Here is a 23,444-nt window from a genome sequence, read left to right on the forward strand (position 1 = left end):
TTAGTATTTAGTTTATACTCCCTGGATTTAGTTAGAGTTTTATATTTTTTATTTTTATGGGATTGTATGGAGTTTGTAAGGCATTCCTGGAAAACAAAAGCTAACAAAAAGAGGGTGCTAATAGCATTCCCAAATAAAACAAGTTTGAAAGCAACATTCCTATAATAAGCCTGTAACCGAATTTCGGGTCGAATTGGGCCGCATTAATTCAAACGGGTACCCATACACTTCATTTCAAACCCGGTTCGGTCGGAATATGAAAAACAAAATAAACCGTGTCTGAAACCGTGAGAGAAAGAACTAAGAACTAGAATCAGTAAGTTTAAAAGGAAAGTGCTTTTACTCCATAATCACTTATCAACACACAATGGCTTCCTCAAATAATTCCATAGCTAAAAACAACAAGAAAACAAAAAAACCACAAACCTCAACACCTACTAGTAAAATCAAAAAGGAAAAATCCATACAAAAATCCAAAGAGAAGAAGAAGAACGAAGAGAACAACAACAACAAGAATAATAAGAATAAGAAGAAGCTGAATTTCACAAATGGAAATTCCAAAGAAAAACAAGTCAATGGAAAGAAACATCATAAGAACAACAACGACGATGACGAAAATGAAGAAGCAGCGAAAACGAACGTGTTTCCAATGAGTCGAATCAGAACGATTTTAAAAGGAGAAATTACCGATTTGCGTGTTTCTCAGGAAGCTGTATTGGCTATTAACAATGCTGCGGTAGATTTATCAACATTTGTGTATTTTTTTGTTTGTTATAGTTTTTAATGATTATTTTTATGTGTTTTTAATTCAGTGTTTATGTTTGTAGGAGAAGTTTCTTGAACAATTGGCGGAGGAAGCTTATGTTTACTCTGTTCAGGATCGTAAGAAATATCTGAGTTACAATCATTTATGTAATGTTCCTTTCTTTTTGTCTTTTTTTTTTTTTATTGTCCAAATGTCATTTATACACCCCAAAATATTTAAAAACTTTGGTAATGGAAGAAATGGAAAACATAAGAAATGGAGAGGATCTCAACTCGTTACATTTGTGCTTGTTGCTTATTGTTGTTTGAAATTATGTGATTGCCTTTTTCTATGATATGTTTGATTTGATTTTTAATCAATTAGTGAGTTTAGTGAGGTTAGGGTTAGCTAGTATAAAAAACACCGATATGGCACGGACACCGACAGTCGACATCGATAATAATTTGAGAAAATAACATAATTCAATGTAATTATATGTGTCAGTATTGAACACCGATGCGTGTCCGATATTGGGACATGTCTAATCCGAGGAGTGTCTGTGGTTCATAGGAGGTTAGGGTTAGTCTTCAAGCAATGGAGTAGAAGTTGAAGTGCATGACATTTGTAACTGATTAAAGTCGATAATTGATTATAACTTATAGCTAGAATTTGAAGTTTTTGCTTCTACAATTGCTTTTTAGTCTCAAATTATTGTTCAACTCGCTTTTACATGAATGTATGCAAACATAAATAACTTCAAATTTAACTCAATTTTAGCCATAATCAATTTTGTTTTACTGCATGTATCCGCTACTAGAATTTTTTGTTGCTATTGTAATCTATAACCTCATACACACCAGTCAAAATCCTCGCCACACTAGCACTAGCCCAAATCTAGTGGCTTATCCACTGTTAAAATTTGTATTTATATCTATATATCTGTATTCTGTGAACTTGAAGGATGTTTTTCTTTGAATAGTTTTGACTTCGACATTTAGGTTTTGTAACTATTAGGCTATGTACATGTTTTCATGGTGGAATAATATTAGATGCGCGACGAATTCAAGCTGCAGTTTATAGCTTCTTTAATTTCACGGTAACAAGACTCACACATCAATGACCATAATTATAGTCACCTACTTTTTGTTGAGTGGGCAAGATGTACTCTGCTTGAACAGTTGCAAATTGATACGTGACAATCAATTATCAATTTTTTTACCTCTTTATGTATGATTTTATCTGTCCATTTATTGTATTTGACCATTTTCTACCTTGTGATTGGCCCTTTACCAATTTTGTTGTGTTTTTCTGCAAACATGTTTGTCATTCATGACAATGTAATTATAGCTTGACATTGTTGTTTTGTAATTTTGAAATTGAACTGCTTGAGTAGAATTTTTAGGCATTTGTGGTTTCACTTCTGAGGTGAATAATGTGTGTGTGTGAGGTGAATTTTTTATACGGGTTTGGCTTCTAAGGTAGGGGATATATCAGACTTGTCTTGTTCTGGTACAGTGAGGCTTACAATCTAGCAGCCGTCCCAAATAAAATCCAGTAATAGTAAATATTGAGTGAATTCACTAGGGAGTTTTTTCCCACACAAAAATGTTACGGAATCTATTCAACCAATCACATTAAGCCTATCAATTCATGGGGGGCCTAGGAGGCATGTGTGATAAGAAACAAGGAGAAAAACATGTCGTGGGATAGTAGTATCAATTCTGTTCATATTATTTAGCAATTTGCTTTTTATGTTGAGTTTCTCTCCATCTGATGAAAGTGTGAGGAATTTTCAGTTATGATGTATAACTCTCTTCTTGGCCTGTTTCCTCTATTCATTTCTGAATAGTTTTCAACCCTTTCACTTATAAATATATCACCAAACACTTGGTTCCAGAAACCTATATTCTGATTTACAGAGGTATGTGATATCATTCAACTTCGTCAGTGCTTTGAAATAGAAAATGGAATGGCTTATCCCTGCTTTTGTAGAATTTCGTTGTCATTCCAAGCTATTGCAAATATTGCCTTAAGTTTCCCTGTACTCCATTTTGTATAACCTTTTCTGTTTCTGGTCTGCAATTGGATGTGTTTAATATTTGACCTATGGCCCAAGTGGGTTGTAGAATTGCTACTTTGTATGTCCACGGGAATTGATCCTTGTGCATGTTTATTTGTGTGCTTGCTTGCTTGCTTGTGCATTGAGACAATTAAATATTTCCCAATTACTGATTAGACATTGCTCTGTGTTTCAGCACGTGTTGTCAGTAAGCAAAGTAGATACGACTTTCTGTCTGGTAATTTCTTATCCCTGTTGAAACGCTATCCAGTAACCGTTGAAATATTTGAAGTTCACATTTCCATGTATCTATTTAACACTAATTGAAAGAGTTTATGCATTTCATTTGCTTGTTCAGATTTTGTTCCTGAGAAAGTGAAAGCTGAGGATGCATTAAGAGAGACAAACTTAAGAGGAAATAGAGGAGGTTAGGGAATGTAAAGTAAAATAGTGAAGAATCTATGTCTGTACTTTTGTTTAATCTGTCACATTCTGAAATGGAAACATGAATCATGGTGAGTAATGCACTGTTTTACATTTCTGTAGTGTATTTACAGCTCCCATTCCCATATGGCTTGATTGTTTTTAGTTACTGTGCATTCTTAGTGTTCGACTTTGCTTTGTCAGCGTGCTGCAACTGTTATTTTCATTTACACTTTCCATGGGAAGATAAAAAACATATATATAGAGTTAGATGTTTAAGGAAAGGAAAAAGCGGCGAATTTTTTTTCCCTTGGTTAGGAGTTGAAGTTAAATTAAGAGTTGAACTGTTATTTTCAGTAAGCTTTAGAATAAAATGACTTGTTTCCGACCCTCAAAATCAATATCTTCCACCAGGTGTACCATGTACAACATTAGCAGGAATTACCGAATTAGACAGTTAGTGCAGTGGTCTTCTAGAGGAGTTTGTACTTTGTATGGGAAGTTTTATATTTTTGTGCTGATTACTTATATTATTTATTAGTATGCCAATATGACCTTGCAGTCATGTAGAAACACTTTCACATCTTCCAATGGTGTTAATCTAGGATGCATAGGTACTGGTATGAGACACAACCGTTTGAAAAAAAAATCAAGGTACGGTACGCCGATAAAAATCACGAGTTTTTATTTTATTTTTTATATAACATGCGATAATTAAACTGTTCAATTCACAAAACAAACATTAGGATGTTCAAATAGATTTTCCACCGGCGGCACCCTCTTTCCAGCAACCTTCCTTTGTCATCTCCATGTTCAAATAGATTTTCCGTCTGCTAGCTACACACAACCACTAACTGCCACAGAATAGTCCACCGAGCCTGACGGTGCTTTTCCTGTCACCAACCGCCTCCACCAGTGCTTCTGTGCGCCAATGCCTTTCGTGCAAGTGGGTCCCACACGCAACTCCCAAATCCGCGTGTAAGCTTCTCTCTTTCAGGGAAGTCACTGCAGGACTCCCTCTGCCACATTCAGAGGTACTTTTAAACTTTTTGGTGATTTTCCAACAATCTTTGTTCTTTTGCCTAGATGGTCATGTCTAGCGCCAGATCTACCACTGCCTCCATAAACCTAGTAGTTGTCAAACTTATTTTCATTTTTTTGTGAGAAAATGTTTTGATGTAACAAGCTTAAAGCATATTGTGGAGGAGTGTTAAAAGTCAGTGTGTTTTTACTATTCCTTGACGTACGTTACAACATCTTAGGCTATTTGTTAGTATTCCTAGTTATTACAACTTCCTAAACATTTAATGTAATTATTGTAGCATCATTATAAATAGGTCTGTGATCTTCTAGATACAAAGTTTTACATATATTCCAACTTTTAACAAAATAATGAGAGAAAATTGAGTATTCGACAGTTACAGACTTACGGTACGTGTACCGGTACTTGGTACATATCCGGTATGGGGACTTCACACAATTTTACAAGTTTTGGAAAGCTCATTTGCCCTTTCCATTTTCACAAAAATGAAGATACATTTCTCTTTATTTTTCTTGTTTGTGAAAATTCCATTTTCATCGATAAATCAGAATCATGATGTTGTGCTTAGTTATGTCTCCCTCTAATAAAGAAGAAAAATAGACTAAGTAAAGCATATCCGCTCCCTCCAGAACATGAACTGCTAAACCATAAGTTTGCTCTTTCGAAGCTTCTTTCAAATTAAGCCTATCAATCAACTTTGATATTCAACCAGACCTGAAAAATGAGATAGAGACTGTGGTCCAGATTGGAAGATTGTTAAATGTCAATGGTGATGGCTTTCTGCAACCAATTTCTTAATTGAATAATAGCTATTTATACTTGAAGTAGACCTTTCAGCAGTTCTCACATACCGTAGTGAAAATAAAAAATTATGTGTGAATGAGTTTAGGAATTTAATGCAATTAATCTACTGGTAGTTTTAAGATAGATTCATAATTTCACATTCATTGGTTTCATGGCCACAACAAACAGGGGAACAAAAATAACTAACCTGATTTTATTTTTTAAAACAAAAGGGAAAATATATATTAAATAAAAATAAAGAGATACAGAGCCTGGGGACATTAGACTTGACTCAGGTACAACTCAATCGAGAATACATCGTGATAATACAAACCAGGTGGATCAGCCCTAATCAATTCTAACAAAATAAGCACTCATCACGAGCACAACCCAGCAAACCCGTGTACGGGTGCAAAACTAGGTTACAAAAAAAAGATGAAGAGTGAGAATCTGTAAGGATCAAAAAGGGTTCAAAACATGGAAATGAATCGATCGCCAACACGAAAACAAGATCCATGTACAAACAATCTCATGAACAAAGCAACATGCATAGTAGCTCTTTCGAGCATAACAGTCCAAGCAGTACCACAGGGACTGAGACAAATATGAAGTTGGTGCCGGAGTGGAGGTAGGCTTGATGCCTTGAGACTTGCAGATCTCAATAGAACTGAAATATCAGAGAATTGAAGAGCATGGGAACACAATCAAAGAGAATCTAACTTGATATTTTATGATGATATAATAAAACAAATCATATTATATTATGCATCAAAGTAAAAATAGAATAAAATAAAATCATGTGTGGATTAAAATAGCCATCATTCATTTTGAAGTTAATTACATCCATTCACAATTCCTCATGAAATTAATTAAAAACATCTAACTATTATAGTAACACAGTTCTTTTTAGAAACTAAACAGTAAGAGAAATTTCTATCACCTCTAAAGTAATCATCTGTTAATCCATCACTCTTCCACAACAAACATTAATGGCAATAAACATAATTAGCAGAATCCCACAAGCAATAAACACCAACCAAGAAGCACTACTAATGCATCGTAGTTCAGAGGCTAACATCAACAGAGTTTATTCAAGTAACCAACATCAAGTTTCTCACACAAACCTAATAAACATCATGAAACTTAATTACTCAAAATTTTAAAAGTAAAATTCTAGAGACTTGTTCCTTGAGTTAGAAGCAAGTACTTGAATTACAATTTACAAGTAAATGCTAAGCTATGAAGCCATAGATACCGAACGCAATACGGACCCTAACACGCCGATAATAATTTGAAAAAATGACATAGTTTAATATAATCATAAGTGTCGGTGGTGGACAACAATGCGTGTCCGGCACGAAGACACGCCTAATCCGAAGAGTGTCTGTGCTTCATAGATGCTAAGCAATAATGCTCATTTTTTCTTCTTTTATTTTTTGCCTCCTCACACACACACACACACACACACACACACACACACACACAATTTAGATCTCACTGTTTTTCCTTCCTTCCCAAGCAAAATATCCAATTAAAGTAGCCTTTGACACACTACCTTTCATTTCATTGATGTATAAACATGTATGCTGAAAATTTAAGCTTCTAAAGAAACTTTTCACCAAACTTCAAGAAAAAAAACCTTTCATGTTTACTTATATTTATACTACTACATGCATCAACACACTCACTTTAAAAATCACCCTTCTATTTTCCACTCCTTTCTCACAAAATATGGTGATGATGAAACATCATATTCTTTCTCTCCCACTTCTTGTAATGATTTTTTGCTCTTCCACTACCATTTTAGCTCAGAAAACACCTGCTCCGGCACCAGAGGATGCAGGCCCAACAGACATTATCAGAATCCTCAAAAAGGCCGGAGGGTACACCACGCTAATCCGTCTTCTCCAGACAACACAAGTGTCCACCCAAATCGACTCTCAACTCTTAAACTCGAACGGTGGTTTAACCTTGTTTGCGCCGAATGACAATTCTTTTTCGAGCCTTAAACCTGGTTTTCTCAATTCGCTTAGCGATGAACAAAAGAACAAGTTGATCCAATTCCACTTGCTACCTACATTTGTATCCACGGCAAATTTCGATACTTTGAGCAACCCTGTGAGAACACAAGCTGGTGATGACACTTTTAGGTTGGGACTGAATGTAACAAGTTCAGGAAACCAAGTGAACTTAACAACAGGTATTGTGAATGCCACGGTTGGCGGCACTGTTTACACCGATCGCCAGCTCGCGGTTTATGAAGTCGACAAAGTGCTTCTTCCTCGCGATTTCTTTGTTGCTAAACCTCCAGCACCGGCTCCAGCACCTGAAAAAGCTAAGGCATCGTCGTCTAAGAAGAAATCTGCTGATAACGATGTAGTTGCAGGAGACGATGATTCTACTTCTGCTGCTAGTGTGAAACAGCGGTGTCTCATTTCTGTTCCTGTTGCAGTTGCTACAATTATAGTAGCATTATTTTCATGGTGAAGAAGATTATATATCAAAGTTTAAAGATCATGCAACTGGGGTGGATTAATTGATCTACATTTTGCAGATTTATATATAATGCTCTTTCAATGATTGTGTTGTTAATTTTTCTTTATTTCTTATTTCTCATATGTATGCTGGTGTTATAAGAAAAAATGAATCTATGCAAAATTGAGAAAGCTTCATATGAAAAAATTAAATATCTAGAACCTATGTTATTAGGAAAAATCATCTCAATGATATATATGTTTTTTTTGATTTTGTACAAGACCACCACTACATTATGCTAAAATCTTATGAGAGTAGGAGTGGGATGAATTGATTCCAAGACCAATTATGTTTGAAATTCTGTATGGTATTTGTTTAACTATGTAATGATACAAAGTAAGTGACCATATATGAGTTGTTTACTTTGATTATGTTGCATGTTTTATTTTTGTTAATTCAGCTACTTTAGAATATTGGTTTTCTTGTGTTTATATTGTGATTTCATATATATATGAATTGGTTTAGAGTCCTTGTTTACTTTTATGAATTTACTAAACAATAAGTACAAATTTGCATTATGTAATGATACTAGTATGCAGGGACGGAGCCACATACAAGGATGTGGGGGCTCATGCCTGCACTAATTTTTGAGGAAGTATTTTTCTATATATAACAATATATGTAAATATTTGGCTTGGCAGATCAACATATCACCGAATACAAAGTTTCATTCATTTTGACTCAACACACAAACCACACCCCTCACTCATTCTTTCTCACTACAACAGAAATCAAACACGCTCCACTGTCTCTTTCACTCATGGTTTAAGGTCAAGTATATATTTCAATGTAGGCTTAATTGCATATTTGGTATCTTATATCTTTATTTTAGATTTTAAATTGGTCCTTTATGTTTTAAAAGTTTCAATTTAATCCCATGCATTACTTATTTCAACTTAAGTTGGTTCTTTTTATTAAATTTTGAGTTAATTTCGTCTAAAACTTCCACGTGACACCCTCCTAAGTTGTCCACGTATACAAATTTGTTAGCTAAATGGACGATTTAAACCAAAATTTGACTAAAATGACTGACTTAAAACTTTTTAAACTTAAGGGACCAAATTGAAACCTAAAACAAACCTAAATGATCAAATATATATGTAATTAAGCCTTTCATATATATTCTCTCAAAAATGAAATAATTTATACATTTAGTGCTATAAATTTGTATCTATGGTGCCCCCACTTTGCAAAATTTCTGGCTCCGTTACTGCTAGTATGGCTATCGAAATCATGAGCATCAGGATGTAGGTTCCAGATCCAAGTAGTAGTATCAGGTCTCTTAGCTATTGTTCTCGAGAAATGACTAAGTTTTGCCCATTGCTCGAAACAAGTTTTTATGGGATTCCTATCTATCTATCAAAATTTTGACTTTTGGCTCGGGCGAACGAATAGTAAGTGACCATATGAGATTGTCTACAAAATAGAAACGCTATATATAAAACAACTTACATATAAATAAAATTGCACTTAGTAGTAACATAATTATTTTTAATCTGCATAAATAAGTATCATCTGACATATATTATCAACGCAATGCCTATTAATGCCGTCTATACAATCATCATCAGAATTGCAGGAAGTTGGAGCTGCATTGTCAAATAAGGAAAAAGAAAGGTTAATTAATAATATTGTGTATAAAATAAATTAAAAAATGGTGTGAAAAATGAGCTTTCAGATTTCAACTATATTGGCACCTCAAAATCACTATATATCATTTAATAAATTTATTAAAATAAAATAAAACAATGATATAATGAGCCCTTTTGTTTTAGCTTTAAAAAAAAAACCTCGTATTTTAAAAAAAATACATTTTATGATAACTTAATTAAAAATAGTAAAAGTTATTTTAAATTCATCATTTTACAAATTAAAAGAGTGATTTTGATATTTAGTAATTTTTTTTAAGACAAAGATATTTAGTAACTTAAATATCGATGTTAGTGATTTTAGCTTAATAAAAATCACACTTTTTTAAAAGGGATATCTCTGAAAAATGAATTTTATGAAAAACTATTTAAAGCTTCTTATTTTAGAGAACTATTCATCATCCAAAAGCTTTTGTAAAAAATGATGAAATAAGATAATTTAAGAATTATTTAAACCATATGTCAAAAAAAAAAATTTAAACCAATTTCTCATTTGAAACTTTTATAAAAAAAATTATTTATTAATTTTTTTAACAAGAAAACAATACACTATAAAAATCATTCTTCAAAAAATCTAGAACAGAGGAGCTCTATAACATGAACTCTTGAAGAACTAGACCAAAACCCATTATAGCAATCAAGAGATTATACATCAACTGCATGTGGATGCGGTATTAAAAATCTTACCTGGAGGTGGAAAACCAAATGGGATACCAAAGGCATTGTTTACAAAAAGAAATAAAGAAAGAAAAATGATGAAAAAATAAACAAACATGATATTTTGACCCATATTTTTTCTGATTTGCATGTAATAAATATAAACTTTTTTATCACTATATAACCGAAAAATTCATGCTTGTCTACATCTCAGATAAATAATTTTTTAAAAGGCAATAACATAATTTTTTTTTTTTTTTTACGAAACATAAATAGCTTTTAGTACTTAGGAGTTGCTAGAAGTCATTTATATAATTTGTATTGATTTTAAATGTGTTTATCCCTTTAGTTCACTCAATTGATCACTTAGTTAACTTTAATAAAAAAATTAAGTGATTTATCAGTGTATAAAAAGTAAAATAAAAAAATGTTGTGTGTATCCCTTTAGCTCACTCAATTGATCACTAACGTTAGTAAAATATTCATAAATATGATACTTTTGAATTTTGATGATCATCAAAGTCCATTAATTTCTTAATTCGACTTCATCTTTTTTACTAACGTTAGTGATCAATTGAGTTGACATCTATTGGTTGCTCGGTTGATCACAATGTGTTATTCTCTATGATGATTGTCTGATTTAAATTAGGGACTTATCGCTAGCTGATGCAATAGGAATTACCACCACTCACTAGGATGATTTATGTGTAGTTTCTTTTTCTTTATTGGTCTTTGCCCTCATCTATATATAAAATAGCACAACATATCATATCACAAAATTTTTTTTTGTTAAAAAAAATGATGGATGAATCAGAACCGTCTTAATTTAAAATAGAGGACAAAATCTGTAAAATGATAAAAATAAGAAGATTAACACTACAATTAAGTTTTGTAAAAAAAAATACTACGATTAAGTCAAAAATAAAAATTCGTAAAAAAAACTGTAGTAGATTTTGTATACTTTTCAACGTTGATTTTTCTTCTATTTATTTACACGTAAAAGTAGTAGGTTTTGAATTAAACATTAAATATTCTTCTATACATTAGCAGGTAAAATTAATTAGTTATTATTATTGTTGTTTCCGTGGTTCAAAATCGTTAAAAATAATTTTCAGCCACCGAAGATATTACTGGATTGAGTCGCGGGTCGATACGCTTTCTTTAAGACGTTTCGTGGCACTGCCCAAAATAACCACGAAGTCCCCAGGATAAAACAGCACAGTTCTACTGATACCGATAAATACTGCACTGTAGATATCGGGCAAGAATTACACCCTCAAATATGGTACTAAAATCATTGTGCTATGGTTTTAAGTCCATTCTGATATGGTACTATGTGACCATTCTAATATGGTACTGAGACCATTCTTATATGGTACTTGGACCATTCTTAAATCAAAGGGATAATGATACTATCATCATTCTTAATTTGAAGGAACTAGTGATATTATGATCATTTCTCAAAACAAATTAATACTAAACTTGTATTAGTATCGCACAATACAAAGAATAGACTTTATTCTTTTCTATATAATTATGAACACAGTTTAAAACAAATCTTTCTAATTTGCATATCCAAATAAAGAAACCAATTAATATGTTTAATTGATTCATACTAATTCTGATTTTAAAATAACACAATTCCAACAATAACAATAAGATAATTATTGTTGTCACAACTTTGTTGACAGCTCGGCCAAAAGGAAATTGCACATAATTTCTTTGAACACAATTAAGAGACATATAAAATCTTGTGGTATTAAGTGCAATAAGGTAAAGAAAACAAAACCTCTCTTAATATTGATGTTTCTGCAACTTTGACACTTTGTTCCTCACATGAACGCATTCTTTCAAGCCTAGTCGATCTCATGCCATGTACATCTCATCGTTAATGTGATGAACTCTTTTCACAAGCCACTATAAGTATGTTTGAAGGATTTCTATTCACTTCATTGTTCATCTTATTCAAAAGGTCTACATGAGTGTTCATATGTATATGTTGAGGTTTGGCGGTAGTTGTAACTTAAGGGTTATTTCTTAAGAGACTTATTTTATATCAAGAGAATATAACATGTGCTTCTAATACCAACTTATTTCCTATAAAAAAGGAGATGATGCTAATGACTCAAAAATCAGTGAGGTGGTCGTGTAAATAGGAAAATATGTTGTGACCTTTTCTACTGCTCTTCCTATTATCTAGTAACTTAAGTGAGTTTCTGCAACATAGTCTATTTCCATTATTTTTATTCTCAAAATACACACTAGTATATAATACATACTAGTATGCTCTTGTACCCGATTTGGGACTCAAACATTTTATTTTCAATTCACACATAATGTGTTCTTTGTTCCAACAATCCCCCACTTGAATTTGAAAGAAAATTCCAAAGTAGCATATAATGCTTCTATAAGATTGTGCATAAGCAAAGGTGACGCTTGTCTTGAACCTTCACATAGCGAGTAAGAGCCCGATTTAACAAGAGTGACGCTTGTCTTGAACTCTATCTCAGATTTTTCTCAAACCCGCACACAACCTTTCCTAAGGTGTATCTTAAAAGCCCGTGCTTTAATGGCCCTGCACGTCTATCCCAGTTTCATGAACGCTCTAGGAGTTCGCCCCAAAACTCCATAGGAACCGGCCTCAGTTCCACATTCATATAGGTGAGTCTATCTAAAGTACCCCTGAAGCTAGGTACTCCTCTGATCCAGAGTATAGATCTCATTAAGAGTTTCTATTACCTCATCCTTTTCGCTTCAGGATTCATGCCTCTTATTTGCATGATCATTCCCTATTACTCACGACTTGTTGTTTACCCATTGAAACCTAATTCTTGGGATCTCCAGTCTTTTAGGTTGGGTTACCATCATAAGTAATTCGCAGTAGGCATTAGTCTCATCTTCTTGGATGTATTATGGACTTCATTTTAGCTATTCCTTTCGTCAAAGGATCTGCTAAACTTTCATCAGTGTGTACATGACCCATTCTTACAGCTCCTTTTGAGAGTAACTCTCTCACTACGCTGTGTTTACTTCTTATTTGACGTCTCTTATCGTTATAATAACGATTCTCAATTTATGCAATAGCCGCGGTACTATCACAATGGATCAACACATCTGGCATAAATTATTCCTTAAAGGAATTTCAGCTAGCAAGTATTTTAACTACCTTGCTCCTTCACTAACAATCGTTAATGTTATCATTTCAGACTTCCATAGTGGACTGAGCCAATATGGTCTATTTCTTTTATTTCCAAGATACAGTTTCTCTACTATAATAAATATAGTTACTAGTTGTTTTGGAATCATATGATAATATATTCCAATCTACATCACTGTATTCTTCAAACACGACAGAGAATCTCTGCAAATGTAATCTGAGATTCATGACCCTTTTAAGGTATTTCATGAACCTCTCAATAGCACACCAATGCTCATTATAAGGTTTACATAACCTACACAACTGTACCACAACGTATGCAATGTCGGGTCTAGTACAATCAAGGACATACCGAATGCAGTCGGCAATGCTTTCATATTCTGATTGTCTTACACTTTCAACAGTGTTCTTCCATAGTTTTTACACTTGGATCATATAGTATGCAAACAAGTTTGCAGTCAGTAAATATATTTCTTTAAAACTTTCTCATCATTGCGAGATTGATTTAAGGAAATTCTCATTTATGAATTAGTAATCTTAATGACTAAGATTACATCTACCTTTTCGAACTCTTTCTTATCAAAGTTGTTAGACAACAATGATTCCAATCTATTCACAATATGAATGTTTGCTCTAAACATGTAAATTATTTACATAGAGACGTATGATAATGCAAATGCTATTTACCGGTTTATAGTAAATATATTTGTCACTTTCATTCACTTTTAATTCATTTGATATCATCAAATTGTCAAACTCTTCATGACATTTCTTATGGCTTATTTAAGACCATATAAAGTACTATATGACTATAGACTTAAATTTTTTCTTGCCACCCATAAGTTACAAAATATTCAGGTTGTTCTAAATAAATTTCTTCTTCCACTCACCGTAAAAACAATGGAAAAACAGTTTTGGACATCCATTTGGTGTACTATTAAGTTATAAATAGAATCAAGAGATTTTAGTACCATTATGGATGTTATTCTTGTGACATGAGAAATTTTTTTGAAGAAATCTATATTTTTTCTTTTATCTAAAACCCTTGGCTACAAGGTGAGCCTTGTATTTATCAAAAGTTCCATAATGTTTTAGATTTTTTTTTCAAAATTCATTTACAACCCATTAGTTTGTAATCAGGAGGCAAGTCTATCAAATGTCAGGTCTTGTTAGACCCTAAAGAATCTATCTTCTCTTTTATGGCCTCTTGCCATATATAAGCCTTCAAGGAAGACAACACTTCTTGAAAACTAGTTATAGATTCTCTTCTAATGTATAAACCATGTAACAAGGTTCACACTCTTTAGCAACTATTGCTATCTTACCTCTTCGAGGTTCATAACATCTTGTTCGATGTTCTCATCATTGCTTCTGATCACTAGAGTGTGATAAGTTGCAATACCCCCACTAGTGCCCCCACTATTTCTCAATTTAAAGAGAAATTCATTTTCATAGAAATCAATTTCATTTGATTTTATGATCACTTTAGCATATAGGTCATAAAACCTATAAGCTTTACTTTTAATTATATACTCAACGAGTACACATTCATAGGCTCTACTAGTGAGTTTGACTCTCTTGGAGTTAGGAATTTGAACATACGTCAAACTACTCCAAGTTCAAAAATAAGACAAATTAAATTGTCTTTTCTTCAAAATTTCAAAAGTAGAAATTTTGTTCCTGTGCTTAGGCACTTTACATAGCACAAAACAATCAATTAATAAAATTTTTCTTTTGCTTTACCGTTCATCTCAAAAGAGTAAAGTGCAGTTGTTTCAAGATAATTTCATACTCATTGAAAATTGTGGGAATCATACTTTTGTGCCTCTATCAAAATCATTTGATTTTCTCATTGAATTACTTTTCAATTTCAGTTCCATATAATTGGAACATGTCAAAAACATCACTCATTTTAATTTTTCATAAGATGTATGAAAATATAACTTGAACAGTCATCAATAAAAGTGATGATATTTTCTGTTTCTAATAGAGTTTTAATTCACATTGTGTATCTGATTCTTGAATAATTTGCCAGTTGGCTTCAGACCTGTGAATTTCTTTCTAGTGTTGTTGTTCAAGACAACAAGCACTTCATTTTTCTGATTTTGCTTTCTAGCTTCTTCTTCAAAACGAAGACATGTTATCAGAAATTCGAGGGAATATCGTTTAGTCATTTTATCCTTATAGCTTATTCAATTTTAAAGTAAAATTGAAATCACTTTCTTCAAAAGTAGCAACTCTTTTGTTATTATAAAACCATAATTTTTGTTGCCTATATTTGAAGTGATTTACATCAAACCGAAACGGTTTGTTCTAGTCCGCAATATCATAATCTGAGCCAGTAATTTCTTCGGTAGACATGGTAGAAAAGAAACGTCTTAAAATTGTTGTTTCCGTGGTTCAAAATCGTTAAAAATAATTTTCAGCCACCGAAGATATTACTGGATTGAGTCGCGGGTCGATACGCTTTCTTTAAGACGTTTCGTGGCACTGCCCAAAATTGTGCAAGGCAGACGATCAACCACGAAGTCCCCAGGATAAAACAGCCCAGTTCTACTGATACCGATAAATACTGCACTGTAGATATCAGGCAAGAATTACACCCTCAAATATGGTACTAAAATCATTGTGCTATGGTTTTAAGTCCATTCTGATATGGTACTATGTGACCATTCTAATATGGTACTGAGACCATTCTTATATGGTACTTGGACCATTCTTAAATCAAAGGGATAATGATACTATCATCATTCTTAATTTGAAGGAACTAGTGATATTATGATCACTTCTCAAAACAAATTAATACTAAACTTGTATTAGTATCGCACAATACAAAGAATAGACTTTATTCTTTTCTATATAATTATGAACACAGTTTAAAACAAATCTTTCTAATTTGCATATCCAAATAAAGAAACCAATTAATATGTTTAATTGATTCATACTAATTCTGATTTTAAAATAACACAATTCCAACAATAACAATAAGATAATTATTGTTGTCACAACTTTGTTGACAGCTCGGCCAAAAGGAAATTGCACATAATTTCTTTGAACACAATTAAGAGACATATAAAATCTTGTGGTATTAAGTGCAATAAGGTAAAGAAAACAAAACCTCTCTTAATATTGATGTTTCTGCAACTTTGACACTTTGTTCCTCACATGAACGCATTCTTTCAAGCCTAGTCGATCTCATGCCATGTACATCTCATCGTTAATGTGATGAACTCTTTTCACAAGCCACTATAAGTATGTTTGAAGGATTTCTATTCACTTCATTGTTCATCTTATTCAAAAGGTCTACATGAGTGTTCATATGTATATGTTGAGGTTTGGCGGCAGTTGTAACTTAAGGGTTATTTCTTAAGAGACTTATTTTATATCAAGAGAATATAACATGTGCTTCTAATACCAACTTATTTCCTATAAAAAAGGTGATGATGCTAATGACTCAAAAATCAGTGAGGTGGTCGTGTAAATAGGAAAATATGTTGTGACCTTTTCTACTGCTCTTCCTATTATCTAGTAACTTAAGTGAGTTTCTGCAACATAGTCTATTTCCATTATTTTTATTCTCAAAATACACACTAGTATATAATACATACTAGTATGCTCTTGTACCCGATTTGGGACTCAAACATTTTATTTTCAATTCACACATAATGTGTTCTTTGTTCCAACAATTATTATTAAAAATATTATCATTCAACGTAGCGGGAGGAGAAAATAATCCATGTGATAGGTTGCTAAACCTACTAAGCTAGGAAACTACGAAAACTATACTATCACTAAGAAATGCAATAAAATCTATCTAAGAAAATATACATAGTTCTTCATTTTTCATTCATCGATTAAAATGTGTAATAGTAAATACTATATCTTAATAATACCTCCTGTATAAATTATTTAATTAACTACTACTAGGGCTGAGAATGACCCGAGAATAATTACGCGAGATAAAATGTCATATTCGAGATTGTTGGTCTGTGGTGGTGTCAATGCGGTCGATTGGATGAGAGAAATAATTTAAAGATCTTTTAATTAATTTTAACAGTTTAGGGACTAAATCAATGATTATACTACGTATGATCATGGTATGTGATTTCACTTTACATCACAAATGCGGTCTGATATGATTGCATCAAATTATGCGGTCCGCAAGGCACCTTGGTGCAAGAAAGAAGCTTCTTGAATATATTGAATCTGTCCTACTTTTGATAACTATACCAACAAGTTATCAATTCTTTATAGGCAATGAATATTTTATTTCCAAAATTTCCAAAATTTTGAGCTTGTTGAACAAGGCATATTGACCAATTAATTTAATTATATCTATATAAAGACAGACAGAATCAACTTATAAGATAACACAAATTAATTAAAATGGCAGAGGTAAAGCTACATGGATTTTGGTATAGTCCCTTTACTTTGAGGGTAGTATTGACCCTTAAGCTAAAAGGTATACTATATGAGAACATAGAAGAAGATCGTTTCAACAAAAGTCCTCAACTTCTTGAATACAATCCAGTGCACAAGAAAACTCCAGTGCTTGTTCATGATGGAAAACCTCTATGTGAGTCTATGATAATTGTTGAATATATTGATGAGATATGGCCACAATATCCATTGCTTCCTATTGATCCTTATGAGAGAGCTCAGGCACGGTTTTGGGTTAAATATGCTGATGATATTGTAAGTTTATTAATTATATGCATATTTTTAAAACTTTTCAATTTTGAATCCTTGATCATTTGCACTCATTTTCATTTGGTCTACTTTTACTTAATTGATTGATTATACCTAATAGTCGACATTTTTTTCTCTCCATATGTATGAGGCATAAATCGAACCTCTGAACATATACTTAAGGAAACCAAGACATTACCATTTGGACTAATTCATTGTTGGTCCTAACAGTCGACATTTAATAGTATTTATAAAATGTTTTATGTACGTTCAATTGAAGTTATTAATGGAATGAAATTATCAAATAGTTTTGAAATTTAAGCCACTAGGTTTAGTCTAGCGATAAGAGATTTGAGATGAATAGTATGCTAGAGGTTATGAGTTCGATTCTCAATTCTATTTGTAAAACAAAAAAAAAATGTTTTGAATTTTTTTAAAAGTTTGTATAGTACACTAGATACTTTTAATTTTAACGGTTAAATTAGTAAAATTTAATATTTATTATGAGTTATTAAGCAGAATATAACTCTATAAATATTAGGCGCACTCTCATATGATATGTATAATTTTTTGTGTAATACCATTTTTTTAATACTCAAATTATATAATAACGGTCCACCCTAACTTGATCTAGACCACATAAATGTTGGAGATTAACCCAAAACAAAGAGCACTGAAGGATGAAAGATGAATGAAGAATGAATTTAGAATAAGCAGAAATTGAATAAAGGAAAAAAAAAATCTTATTCTTCCACAAAGGGCCTTAATTGTTTATATACAATAGGTGGTTACTTCAAATGCAAGTAACTGCATAACTACCTAGGACAAACAAAACGTAACTGAATTACAACTGTACAAAACTAACTAACTAACTCTAAAAAGCTAAGTAAAACAGAAACGCGTATCAGAACCAAAACAGAGCTTCAGAGCTTCAGAACTTATATCAGCTTCAGAGGTTGTGAGGTTCAAAGGCTATGTTGCTTCAGAGGCTGAAGCGCTGGTTCAGAGGTTATAATGCTTCAGAGGCTGAAGCACTTCAGAGGCTCTACATCTTCAGAGGATGAACATGTTCTGAGTTTGAATTACAAAACCAATACTCCTCCTTAATTCAAACTCTTCCTGAACCAATACTCCTCCTTAAATCAAACTGTCAAAGCTGACAATTTAACCTTGTCTTATTTTCAACATCTGATAGGGCATTTGAATTACATTTCAACACACCCCCTTTATTCAAATGCTCCAAACTTGTGAGCTTCAGCATTTTCTTCAGGTCTTTAAATCTCTCAATATTCAGTAGCTTGGTCAATATATCAACCATCAACTCAAGTTCTTCTTGTTCCTTAGGTACTTTATCATCTGTACCTTCAACCTTGAAACTTTGTGGTTGTTCAACATATACTTCATTCTCAAGTTTGCCATTCTCTACTGCAGACTTGAAATCTAGTTGAACACTTTGACAATTCACTTGGTTTTCTATTGCCACCACAGGTCTTACTATTTCCAGTCTTGCAGCTGGTGCTAAGTTTTCCAATTGAACTTCTGGTACACTATGAACATATACTCCACATCTTGCTTCAGCATTTGTCACTACACCTGATTGACAGAACATTTCATTGGAATCAATGCCAGACTTTTGTGAGAGTCCCCTGGCCACAGATCTTGCCTTTACACTTGAGCCATTAGGTAAGTGATTCCCTTTATGCACCCATTTTGCTGCTATTGGCTTCTTCTTAGCATGTAGTAAGACATGTTCTGACCTTGTGCTACTGCAGACTTCCCAATCCCATTGCTCTTCTTCACTGATTGACACATCTCTGCTGACTGTGGTCTTCTTAGTAATTGGATTGTACAGTCTATATGCACCAGTTCTATGATATCCAACAAATATCACAGGTTCACTTTTTTCATCTAGTTTCTTTCTCTTTGAATCTGGCACATGCTTGTAACTCAGGGAACCAAACACCTTCAAGTGTTTCACAGATGGAGTTAAACCACTCCATACAGCCTCTGGCACTTTGTCTAAGCATTTGGTAGCACTTCTGTTCAACACATAACAGGTAGTTGTCACTGCTTCTCCCCAAAATGACTTAGGTAGCTTCTTCTCTTTCAACATGCACCTTGTCATTTCCATAATGGTTGTGTTTCTGCTTTCACATACTCCATTATGATGAGGTGTAAATTCATGTGAGATACTTTCCTCTTTGCAAAACTTTCTGAAGTTATGAGATGTATACTCACCACCTCCATCACTTCTCAATACCTTTATCTTCCTTCCTGCTTGTTTTTCAACTACTGCTTTAAACCTTTGAAAAACTACCAGCACCTCATCTTTGGTTTTTATGGGATACACCCACATCATTCCACTGAATTCATCAACAAAAGACACATAGTATCTATTTCCTCCTAATGATTCAGTAAAAGGACCACATACATCACTGTGTACTATATCAAGCTTTCCCCTAGCTCTCACTGCTATATGATCAGCAAAGGATTTTCTAGCTTGCTTGTCAACCAAGCAATTTCTGCACATATCCTTAGACACTCTAATTTCTGGTAATCCATGGACCATCTCTTTATTTTTCAAATTACTGAGGCCTTTGAAATTTAAATGTCCATACCTTAGATGCCATAACCAAGCTGCGTCATGGATAGCTTCACTAGCAGGACAATGTGAATTTGAACTCTCAAGTTTCACTTGGAATGTTCTGCTTTGTGATAATGTTGCACACAGTACCAACTTACTTTCCTCATTGTACACATTCATTTGATTGTTTCCTAAGGTCATTGTGAAACCTTTCTCAACCAATTGTCCAATGTTGAGGACATTTGTATGCACACTTGGTACATACATTACACCAGTAATTAATGCTTGATTACCATCCTTTCCCTTGATTGACATATCACCAATTCCTTCTGATTTTACTGTTCTACTATCAGCAAATCGAATTGTTGACTTCTTTGAAGAATCATAGTTAATCAGCCACTTCTTGTTACTAGTCACGTGATTTGAACAACCTGTGTCCAAATACCATCCTTCTTCCTCACCAACTAATGGATCTTGATCTGATCCATTATCATTCTCAGTAATGTGTGCCTTTGATTCTTCTACATCAGTGACTGTCACCATGAAGTTTACATCATCTTCTGATGTTGAATCATCCTGTGCCACATTTGCTTCTTCTCCACTGTTTTGACTTTGGTTCTTCTTAGGAGCCTTACATTCTTTAGCATAGTGACCATATTTGTCACAATTGTAACACTGAATGGTGCTCTTATCCTTCTTTTGATAATTCTTCTTTTTCCCTCCTCCTTCTTTTGAGGATTCAGGCTTGTCTTCAACACTTTCTTTCCCTTTCTTGAACTCTTTCTTTTTCTGCCATTTCTTTTTGTCATCTTGGTACTTTTTGAACTTTACAAACAAAGCTTGCTCATCTTCTTTGCCATGGTTTCTTCCACCATGCTTCATCTCATGAGCCTCAAGTGTACTCTGCAAGTCTTCAATCTTGATTTCACTTAAGTCTTTTGTTTCTTCAATTGTCACCACAATGTGCTCAAATTTTGAAGTTAAAGTTCTAAGTACCTTTTCCACTGTTTCCTGTTCAGCAAGATTACTTCCACAATTCTTCATCTGATTGGTGAGAGTCACCACTCTTGTGAAGTAATCTGCAATTGTCTCATCATTCTTCATCTCCAGCAGCTCGTATTGTCTCTTCAAGGCTTGCAATTTCACTTTCTTGACCTTTGCATCACCACCATAGCTCTTCTGCAAAGTGTCCCAAGCCTCTTTGGACGTTGTGAAATCTGCAATCTTCTCAAATACCTTGGCATCAACACATTGATGAATGAGAAATAGAGCTTTGCTATCTTTCTTTAGTGCTTCTCTGAACGTTGCTCTCTGTTCTGCTGTTGCATTTGCTGGTAATGGATCAAGAACTGTCTTCACTTGTTCATCCACTTCTTGAACAATGAATATCACATTCATCTGTTTGACCCATGTATCCCAGTTCTTTCCATCAAGAATTGGCAAATTCGCATGGAAATTACTCTTCCCAGCCATGATTGAATCACTGCAACCTTTGATGCTCTTTCTTGGTGAAAGATCCGAATCAAGATCCCTAGGATCGTGAAAGCTCTAGATACCACTTTGTTGGAGATTAACCCAAAACAAAGAGCACTGAAGGATGAAAGATGAATGAAGAATGAATTTAGAATAACCAGAAATTGAATAAAGGAAAAAAAAAATCTTATTCTTCCACAAAGGGCCTTAATTGTTTATATACAATAGGTGGTTACTTCAAATGCAAGTAACTGCATAACTACCTAGGACAAACAAAACGTAACTGAATTACAACTGTACAAAACTAACTAACTAACTCTAAAAAGCTAAGTAAAACAGAAACGCGTATCAGAACCAAAACAGAGCTTCAGAACTTATATCAGCTTCAGAGGTTGTGAGGTTCAGAGGCTATGTTGCTTCAGAGGCTGAAGCGCTGGTTCAGAGGTTATAATGCTCCAGAGGCTGAAGCACTTCAGAGGCTCTACATCTTCAGAGGATGAACATGTTCTGAGTTTGAATTACAAAACCAATAATAAAATTTTAACTTGATCTACCTCTCTCTATATATGATGATATTTGCTTTAAAATTTTCAATATATATGATAATAATATATTGTTGTCAACTTTTAAAGATTCCTGCAGTTGGTGCACTCTTCAGTAGTAGAGATGTTGAAGAGAGGAAGAATAACATAGAGAAAATATGGGAACATCTTAGAGTTGTTGAAGAACAATGCTTTAGCTATGAGAAGAAATTATTTGGGGGAGACACTATTAACATTGTGGACATAGCTATTGGATCAACTATCAATTTTCTTGTAACTATTGAAGATATCATTGAAGTGAAAATCCTAGATGGAGAGAAATTCCCACACTTGTATTCATGGTTTAATAATTTCAAGGGTACCCCTATCATCAATGAAAACCTCCCTAATCAAGAGAAAATGGTAGCTTCTATCATTAAATTAAGGAATACAAAAGTAGTTAATAATTAGAATCTTCTTAAGAAAAATATGATGTGATAATAAAGCACAATTATGTTAATGTGCAATCTTTTAATGTGTACTACTTCTTTATGTTACCAATTCCTTGGATTGGGTTTGTAGTTTGCAAATAAAAGTAATAAAATGATAAGTTGGTTTTATTTGCTTTGATTTTATTTTTATTTTGTAATATGTTTAGTTTATGTTTATTTTTTTTTGAAAAATTAATAAATAAGGAAAGACAAATTATTAAATTAAAGAGAGTGCAAACAATATTATTTCAACCAGAAACTAACAATTACGTACTCCTCCGCTTAAAGATCAGTGTTGTTTAAGATTTTGAGACAAGTACCTATTAAGAAACACATTCAATGTTATCAAAAGATACGACAATTTTATTAAAGTAACCTTATTTATTGTGTTTTTTTTAAACCTTATTTATTGAGCTTTGAAAATATCATACACTCAATTAATGCACAACTTTGATCATTAATATATTTAGTTATCTATTACTCCCTCCGTATCACAATATATGTCATTTTGGAGAAAAAATTTATACCACAATATATGTTGTTTTATATTACCAATGAAACATTTAATGCTATTTTTTCTATTATACCCTTAATTATTTATTACTCTCTCTTCTTTCAATTCTTCAATTTATTTTT

The 23,444-nt window shown here is 33.1% G+C and overlaps 4 protein-coding genes and 1 long non-coding RNA gene across 5 annotated transcripts; 4 read left to right on the top strand and 1 right to left on the bottom strand.

The window, feature by feature from the left end:
- The first annotated feature begins 287 nt into the window (after window positions 1–287).
- Window positions 288–3,415, top strand: LOC123919977 (chromatin accessibility complex 16kD protein). Its single transcript, XM_045972043.1, has 4 exons — window positions 288–736; window positions 828–912; window positions 3,001–3,042; window positions 3,163–3,415. Exons 1-4 carry the CDS (start codon window positions 368–370, stop codon window positions 3,234–3,236), a joined length of 570 nt encoding a protein of 189 aa, XP_045827999.1. The 5' UTR covers window positions 288–367; the 3' UTR covers window positions 3,237–3,415.
- Window positions 3,416–6,488: 3,073 nt separating this feature from the next.
- Window positions 6,489–8,056, top strand: LOC123919978 (fasciclin-like arabinogalactan protein 12). Its single transcript, XM_045972044.1, has one exon. It carries the CDS (start codon window positions 6,697–6,699, stop codon window positions 7,537–7,539), a length of 843 nt encoding a protein of 280 aa, XP_045828000.1. The 5' UTR covers window positions 6,489–6,696; the 3' UTR covers window positions 7,540–8,056.
- Window positions 8,057–8,999: 943 nt separating this feature from the next.
- On the bottom strand, window positions 9,000–10,105 carry LOC123919979. The gene is made up of 2 exons (XR_006813373.1): window positions 9,924–10,105; window positions 9,000–9,176 (listed from the first exon to the last, which is right to left on the bottom strand). It is a non-coding gene; the product is annotated as an uncharacterized LOC123919979 (long non-coding RNA).
- A 7,331-nt stretch (window positions 10,106–17,436) lies between these two features.
- LOC123922198 (probable glutathione S-transferase) lies at window positions 17,437–18,754 on the top strand. The gene is made up of 2 exons (XM_045974944.1): window positions 17,437–17,745; window positions 18,635–18,754. Exons 1-2 carry the CDS (start codon window positions 17,437–17,439, stop codon window positions 18,752–18,754), a joined length of 429 nt encoding a protein of 142 aa, XP_045830900.1.
- A 3,641-nt stretch (window positions 18,755–22,395) lies between these two features.
- Window positions 22,396–22,788, top strand: LOC123922199 (probable glutathione S-transferase). The gene has a single exon (XM_045974946.1). The coding sequence runs from the start codon at window positions 22,396–22,398 to the stop codon at window positions 22,786–22,788; it is 393 nt and encodes a 130-aa protein (XP_045830902.1).
- The last annotated feature ends 656 nt before the right edge of the window (window positions 22,789–23,444 follow it).

This window comes from Trifolium pratense, linkage group LG4 (genome assembly GCF_020283565.1).
Source record: "Trifolium pratense cultivar HEN17-A07 linkage group LG4, ARS_RC_1.1, whole genome shotgun sequence".
Classification (NCBI taxonomy): Eukaryota; Viridiplantae; Streptophyta; class Magnoliopsida; order Fabales; family Fabaceae; genus Trifolium; species Trifolium pratense.

Coding starts and splice junctions, on each gene's coding strand:
- LOC123919977 (XM_045972043.1), top strand. CDS start 368: ATGGCTTCCTCAAATAATTCCATAGCTAAAAACAACAAGAAAACAAAA. Junction 737..827: donor TGGCTATTAACAATGCTGCG/GTAGATTTATCA, acceptor TTATGTTTGTAG/GAGAAGTTTCTTGAACAATT. Junction 913..3,000: donor TCTGAGTTACAATCATTTAT/GTAATGTTCCTT, acceptor TCTGTGTTTCAG/CACGTGTTGTCAGTAAGCAA.
- LOC123919978 (XM_045972044.1), top strand. CDS start 6,697: ATGTTTACTTATATTTATACTACTACATGCATCAACACACTCACTTTA.
- LOC123922198 (XM_045974944.1), top strand. CDS start 17,437: ATGGCAGAGGTAAAGCTACATGGATTTTGGTATAGTCCCTTTACTTTG. Junction 17,746..18,634: donor TTAAATATGCTGATGATATT/GTAAGTTTATTA, acceptor TAAGTAAAACAG/AAACGCGTATCAGAACCAAA.
- LOC123922199 (XM_045974946.1), top strand. CDS start 22,396: ATGATAATAATATATTGTTGTCAACTTTTAAAGATTCCTGCAGTTGGT.